General features: G+C 48.1%; 2 protein-coding genes across 2 annotated transcripts; one reads left to right on the top strand and one right to left on the bottom strand.

Moving 5' to 3' along the window:
• Positions 1–2,145: 2,145 nt before the first annotated feature.
• On the bottom strand, positions 2,146–3,877 carry PV06_11433 (uncharacterized protein; the record flags this gene model as incomplete). The annotated part of the gene is made up of 4 exons (XM_016413103.1): positions 2,146–2,517; positions 2,569–2,845; positions 2,896–3,721; positions 3,772–3,877. The coding sequence occupies 4 exons, from the start codon at positions 3,875–3,877 to the stop codon at positions 2,146–2,148; spliced, it is 1,581 nt and encodes a 526-aa protein (XP_016256500.1).
• Positions 3,878–4,126: 249 nt separating this feature from the next.
• PV06_11432 (uncharacterized protein) lies at positions 4,127–6,925 on the top strand (the record flags this gene model as incomplete). The annotated part of the gene is made up of 15 exons (XM_016413102.1): positions 4,127–4,621; positions 4,676–4,758; positions 4,810–5,049; positions 5,102–5,285; positions 5,349–5,374; positions 5,424–5,467; positions 5,515–5,651; positions 5,703–5,811; positions 5,863–5,992; positions 6,046–6,149; positions 6,211–6,258; positions 6,313–6,478; positions 6,534–6,604; positions 6,670–6,779; positions 6,830–6,925. The coding sequence occupies 15 exons, from the start codon at positions 4,127–4,129 to the stop codon at positions 6,923–6,925; spliced, it is 2,043 nt and encodes a 680-aa protein (XP_016256499.1).
• Between the last annotated feature and the right edge of the window lie 609 nt (positions 6,926–7,534).

The following is a 7,534-nucleotide window of genomic DNA, read 5'->3' as shown; positions in this document are numbered from 1 at the left end:
TTTTTTTTCACAAACATGGCTCCCATGCTGCACATATATATACACGCTCTCAGAGGGAGATTCCGCAGGCTGGAACGTATTTACAATGATGACCAAGAAATGACTAATCCTCCTCCTTGTCATCTCCCACATCCGAAGGTATCTGGATCAAATCTTCAACAGGGTTCCATGTAATCTTTTTTTTCGAAAACTGCTTGGAACTCATCAAACATTTTCTCGTTTTTTATTATGAATAGTAAGTATAAGGTCTAAAGTATCTAAAAATCGCTTTTTTTCTCTTAATACCCCCTTTAATATTACTATACACTTATAAGTCTAAAAATACTAGGTGTTTCGAGTCGGCCTGCGTGCAGGTCACATATAAAGCTGTGACGACAGCCAGTGAATCACGGACGGCAGGTCGAGCGAGCGACCTGGAATGATTAACTAGGCGTCACGTAATCGCGATTAGTGGAATCAGTGAGGATTAGCCTAAATCAGTAGGAATCAGGGCGATTCACACTGAGAAACGCTGAGATATGTTACAAGTTGGCCCGCTGGGCCAGGCCGAGGACAACCCCGTGACAGCGAACCACGAAGAGGGAAAGTAAGGCGAGGAATGTCGCACAGAGAAAACGGAAACACGTGACTTCCAGGATAGGAAGAGACAGTGGTGTGGGAGTGTGTTGGTGAGGCGGAGGGCCACCACAACTCCACACCTATACAACGACGCGACAGGAAGAGACGGGGAACCATATAAACAACGCTCTCTACTCATAGTAGATAGGACCTTCGTGGTCAACCTAAGTCTATAGTCGGACCCTATGGTTCTCAATGCTACCATTGCTATAGACACCACTGTGCCCCAGCTAGGGAACCTACGTGAGCGCACGGACGCCCCAGGGCGTCGGTCCGATTCGTAACAAGATACACTGAGGAGCACTGATCACTATAGAATATATGTTATGCAACACGCAGGAATAGGCAATGTCAGAGGGCTAAATGAGATATATTGACGAGTCTGACCTCGATCACTAGGAGGTCGATTCCTATCTATTATATAGGCAAAAGGAGCGAAAATTCTCCGTCCGATTGAAGTCTTGTTGAGGATATGAGATTATGCTCAGGCTCGAGATGTTTTTCCATTAATTCGTTGTTATTGTCTTCACAATCATGGCTCCGTCCTGCACATATATATACACCCTCTCAGAGGGAGATTCCGAAATGTATTTACAATGATGACCAAGAAATGACTAATCTTTCTCCCTATCATCCCACGTCGGAGGGCATCTGAACTGAATCTTCAACAGTAATCAATCAATCAATCAGACATAGGAAACAAAAGAAAGAGGTCGATACAGTACAGTACCGGAGAACTGTTGTGAATCATGGCAGTGGAAGCATAGATTGATCCTTGTTCTTCTTCTACTTCTTCATCTTCTTCTACTTGTTTAGGAAGTAGAAGTCTCCCAACTCTGAACTTCAAGGGTTCTGTGTCTATGTACGTGTCAGGCCCTTACCGGTCCTCCATTTCTTCTGTGTGACAATATTCACTCGTCTGCGCAGGTGTATGCTCGTACCGTGGACGTGACCCCCTAACGTGATCCACGGGCCCCCTCGAGTTCGTTCTGTGTGTCTGTACTTTTTATCGCTGAGCTGCCTGGGCGGTTGGCTGTTGCAGCTGATGAGTTTCTGAGACCGCCCTTGGAAGGTTGGTCGCCGCGAGCCACCACGAGGGCGCCGCCACGCCTCAGCCAGCGTGGAGAGTACGTACCCAAGCTACCCATCTCTCACCTTTCCCTCTGTCCATCTGCTAATGAAGACGATCTCCATCACACTGTACCTAAATGAAGCAATGGCCAACCAATATGGCAAGTTTTGGGCAGAACAGGAGACCAGGTCGACTATGCACCATCACCAGATGCAGGCCTGCCGTTGGGACTCCATCTTAAATAATACAGTCGTTGGCGGCATCGCTCTGTGGAATTTCTCGACTACTCCACTTTTCTTCCAACCACATTTCAAGCGCTTGTAGACACAGAGATTCAGGGATATAAATAACACCGTAGACCGTTTAATCTCAGATTTGCAGCACTGATCCTATTTGATTGTTCAGATTGGATGTTTCCATTCATTGAGACCTTGCGATCAACGGCATTCTGAGCATTAATTATCTCCTTTGACGCCTGGTGTAGCTGAGATGATTTCGACGTCGTCAAGATGCACCTCTCGAAGATGCATGTCCTCGCCGGACTTTCGCAGAGCCTTGGCCTTCTTGACCGAGGAAGTATCTGGATCTGTAAAAACTAGGTCAATCGCTTCTAAGCTGAGCCCCGCAGTTTCCGGTAACAAAAAGTAGGTGATCGGCACGAAGCAAGCGTTGAAGACGGCGAAGAGGATGAACACCTTCCAATGAATGTTATGGATTGCGATAGGGACCACCTCCAGAATCATGAATGTCAGACCATATACGCATGTCGAAGCTAGACCCATGCCTTTGGCACGATATTTGAGGGGAAGCAGTTCTGGTGTATACGTCTTTGAAGACTTGTCAGCCTATAGGATTTTCAGGTTCTCAAGGAGACTTACCCAGACTCCAGCCATCCAACCCCAGGTATAAAAGGCCTGATACACGAAAATCATGGCAGCGGCCACGATACTTGCTGCATGAGAGCCTGTTGCGAGCGTAGCAGCAAGAACCGTCATGGCGATTGCCATGCCAACTGCACTCACCATGAACATACGCCGCCTTCCGGCGAACTCGATGAGGATCCAGGTCCCAAGAGACGCGAAAAGGAACCATAGTTGTAAGAAACCTGATGTGAGAAGAGCCGTATGTCTGGTCATCCCTATGGAAATCTGAAAGCTGGGAGAAGATGAGCTCGGATCCGCAACCATGAGACGTGCTTTACTTACATGACCGTTGTGTAGTAGCTGATTGCTGTACTACCGCTGAAAGGATTCATGGACATCACCATACATGCAAGTGCAACTCGAGTCCGAGTTTGCACAGCGTCCTTTCTCACCAGGTCACGCCAGCCGGATTGGTGGCGATCGAGCTCAATAGCCGCCTGGATTTCTGCCACCTCAAGTATGACTGCGGGGTCGTCACGATCCTTGTTGCGTAGACGCATGATGACTTTCAGGGCTTCAGCCTCACGACCGCGTTGACACAGCCACCGAGGCGCTGAGAAGGTTAGAGCTTTTCGAGCCAATGAACGGATATTGGACTTGCATTCAGGCATGAACAACAGCAATCCACTCATTATGAGCGCTATCACTGCTTGAAACGACAATGGAAAGCGCCAGGAAATGTCGGTGGTGTATGCGTTCATGCCGTAATCCAACCAGTAAGCCAGCAGTTGTCCAACAAGGAGGGAGGAAAGCGACATGGCAATCAGTCTGCCTCTGATACGCGCAGGAGCTGTTTCGGACTGCAAGACAGATACCGACGATGTAATCATTCCGAGACCAATACCAGCGATCACGCGGCCAGCCATCAATTGTCCACTTGTAAAGCTCGAAGCTTGCAATGCTCCACCAACGCAGATGCAAAGACTGCCAGTATGTGTCAACGTCAGGCGTCCAAAACGCACACTCAGCAGGCTTGTTGCGAAACAGCCCAGTGCGCAGCCAGCTTGAAATAAAGCTGTAACTGTGCCTTCCAGTGCTGCACTCAGGTGGAACTGATCAATGAAACTGGGTGCCGTAAGCAGACCACCAAGGACGCCGTTGTCATAGCCTGACCATCATCAGCTTCGAGCACACTTTTTCAGTCTATTAACGGCTTACCATGAAGGAATTGACCCAGTCCACACGCAATGGTCAGGACTATTATCAGTGGCCTTCCTTTCAGACCGAGTTTATCCGCTGTTTCTGGGCGCAAGGATGATGCCATCATGTCGTGATTCTTTGTTACGTTGACGAGAGTACTTACACCTCAAGTTAACTCGAAGCAGGTGCCTTTATACTCACGATCCCCAGTTTCTTCAATCTCGGCTTCTCTGATGTGTGGAGCCCCGCAAATGTGGGAAATCGGTATGGTGATCGGGATTCGGGATCTTCTGGGAGATTAAAGTTAATCTTCGGGCCGACTGTAGATGCCAAGCCAGCTTCATACCCGAGTCATTCTTGCTCGTTCTCAGCAATGGCCGATATGATTGCCGTATCAGTCGGCGTCGGCTGCGAAATGTCACTCCGGGTCGAGTCGAAACGCGTCACGTGGCGCATACTTACTGGACACGGCTTCGAGTCGTTGAAAAACCTGTCTTGCCGCACTTGCTATTGCAATCCCTCAGGACTCACAGGTATCATGGCAGTCGTACGTAGCAACTCAATCGACGCAAATAGCGAAGGGCACACAATGGGAGGTGGTGCGTATGTTGACGGCGGCAATGGTTGTGGCTACGACATGGATTTGACAGGATTTAATATAGATTTCCCGATCGCAGGGGTGTCTACTCCTGAATCGTTGCCCCTCTACTCGAAGCCTCGACCGACATACACTCTTCCAGAACACCCTATGGGCAGCAAGAGAGAACTGAAGGTGATATTTGTTGGCATGGGCGCAAGTGGAATAAACTTCGCATACCAACTTCAGCAGCAAACGGAACTGGTTGAGCTCCAGATCTATGAAAAAAATGTATGCACTCCCCATCTTTGGAAGCGAAAGATAGCTTGTCTGACAGCCCGTCAGGATCAGTTAGGGGGCACTTGGTACGAGAACCGTTACCCGGGATGCGCCTGCGACATTCCCAGTGTCGGGTACCAATTCAGTTGGTGAGCTCTGTATCTGCTCTTAGCAGGCGATCTATTGCTCATTTGATCTAGGGCAACCCAATCTACTTGGTCACACTATTATGCTGGTGCTAAAGAAATTCTGGCGTACTTCCGCAAAGTCGCAAACGAACATAAATTGCTGAAATATGCGAAGTTCAATCACGAAGTCGTGGGCGCGGAATGGGAAGAGACAGAAGGACTCTGGAAGGTTTCCATTCGACGCCATGGCAACCCTGCAGACGTTTTTGTTGATTACGCCCATTTCTTCATCCATGGAGGTGGTTTGCTGAAGTATATCATCCCGATGATGGATTCTAAGGAGCTGACTGATTTTACTCTTCAGTGACTGGAAATGGCCATCTATTCCAGGGCTCACCAGCTTCAAGGGAACGCTGTTGCATTCTGCAGACTGGAATGAAGCCGCTGATCTACAGAGGAAGCGCGTTTGTGTCATAGGTACCGGCAGTTCTGGGGTACAGATTATTCCTTCGATTGTTGATGATGTGGATCATCTCTACGTTGCCTCGGTAAATTCGTCCACAAGACCGTGCATTTGCGCGTATGACAGGACATTTACTGACGTCCCACAGCGCTCACCTTTATGGATCACTTCTGGGTAAGTAAGATACTGCATGACGCAAAGAACACGAAATAACAAATAGAAGTTTCGCGTCGCGCTTTGCCAGCAGTGACGGAACGAACTTTGCTTGTAAGTGACGTCGCTCAGAATAGTGCTATAATGCTGATGAAACACAGATCCGCCAGAAATGCAAAAACAATTCGAACAAGATCCGGACTACTACTTGCACTATCGGAAAGCTATAGAAATCGAATTGAATAAAGGCTTCAAGTCAAATCTGACTGGGACTCCGGAAGCGCTCAAGGCAAAGGAGGTAACACCGCTTGCACTTCAACGAGTTTGCGCATACTAATGCTGGCGAAAGTTTTCGAAAACACACATGGCCAAGGCTTTAGCTAAGAAGCCGGAGTTGATAGAGAAGATGATTCCACAAACCTTTGATTTTGGATGCAGACGTCCCACTCCCGGGAATGGTAACTCCTCACTTGACGCTCTCTACTTAACTATTCTAATCCCGCGAACAGGATTTCTGGAAGCCTTAGTGATGGACAAAACCACAGTTCTCAGTGAACAGATAGCAGCAATCGTCCCGAACGGTATTCGTCTGCAGAGTGGTGAGACCATTGAAGTGGGTGTTATCGTCTGTGCAACAGGGTAAACTACCGAGCTTGGTCGGTTGGATCATCAACTCTAATCCTTTTTGGCAGGTTCGACACTTCCTACAGGCCTAGATACCCAATTTACGCGCGTGGTAGGAATTTACAAAACGAGTTTGAGCTGGAGCCAAGCACATATCTCAGTCTTGCGGCACGTTAGTGGCTTCAACATTCAGATTTGATACAACGGCCTTGCTGACTGATTTGAACGACCAGCCGAAGTACCGAATTATTTCATTGTGCAAGGCGCTTACTCACCTATAAGTGTGTTTCACAGTCTATCGGACATCCCTTTCGGTGCTGACTCATACACTTAAGCTCAAGGCTCTGTCCTGCCGGCAATCGAAGTCTACACAAACTACTTTCTGCAAGTCATCAAGAAAGTACAAGCGGAAAACATAAAGTCGATGCAACCGTCTCGAAGGGCTTGTGAGGAATTTATTGCACACGCTGACGAATTCATCAAGCATACAGCTTGGGTTGGGTACGTCGAGACTATCTATTGTTGTTGTTCAGCCCCGAGACTTACTTGTATGCAGTAAATGTGCATCGTGGTTTAAAGCTGGACAGAGCAACAAGCCCATGGTCTGGCCCGGTTCTCGGGTTCACTGTGAGTCTCGCTCTATTTGCGTTATCCTGAAAGTCAGTGGGCCCAGATTTTTGACGATGAACTAGCTCTCTCGACCCTTGAGCGACCAAGGTTCGAAGACTACGAGATCGAATACCTAGGACCCAACAGATTCAGCTATCTGGGTAATGGATTTCATGTCAGGGAGTATGACGGGGTATGTTTGCTTCCTCTCCATTTTCCATTCATATCTTAACACAGTCATAGCGCGATACCACATGGTATTATGGACTGCTAGGTGGGAAGGACATCCAGCCTGAAGACTTCGATCTTGGTCCATTTGATAGGTTACACCGCTCATGATCGGTCATACATCGCGGCGTATAATAGACATTGTATAGTTGCGACATAAATCGATCCCGAACCAGCGATCTGGTGAGATGTAACTGCTTTCTGAATCGCGGACGTGTTTGTGTAAAACGAGTTCTCCATTCGCGTGAAGGCACTGCGCAGGTGTAGACTGTGTTGTTCGCTGCAAGGCAAATACGAACGATGATGTTGTATGAAAGAGTTCTGATATGTATTATGGACATCCGTTACTGATCTCTACTCCTTGGCATACTCCCCTTCACCGACGATGACAATCCCACTCTCCATAAACGATATTCGTTGAAAGCGAAGATCTCACCTTCGCGGCCGAAGCAGAAATTAGCCACTCCACCAGGTATAAGAATTTTTCCTAACGGCACCCCACCAGCAGACCAGATATGGATTCCGTCCAAACATCCGCTGTATACATTTCCCTTGGTGTCAACTTTTATCCCGTCTGGGGCGCGACCCTCAGCAAAAGCGAAGAGGCGCTTGTTGATCAGAAACGGCTCTTCTGAAATTTTGACAACATCAAAAGCGTAGCTGAGCTACGGTTAATCTCGTCGGTCTTCTAAAGAGGCAGAGACTTACATAGTAGAAGCC

The sequence above is a fragment of the Exophiala oligosperma genome (genome assembly GCF_000835515.1).
Source record: "Exophiala oligosperma strain CBS 72588 unplaced genomic scaffold supercont1.32, whole genome shotgun sequence".
NCBI lineage: Eukaryota > Fungi > Ascomycota > Eurotiomycetes > Chaetothyriales > Herpotrichiellaceae > Exophiala > Exophiala oligosperma.
Note: the sequence above shows the minus strand (reverse complement) of the source record. Positions and strands in the feature narration are given on the sequence as shown.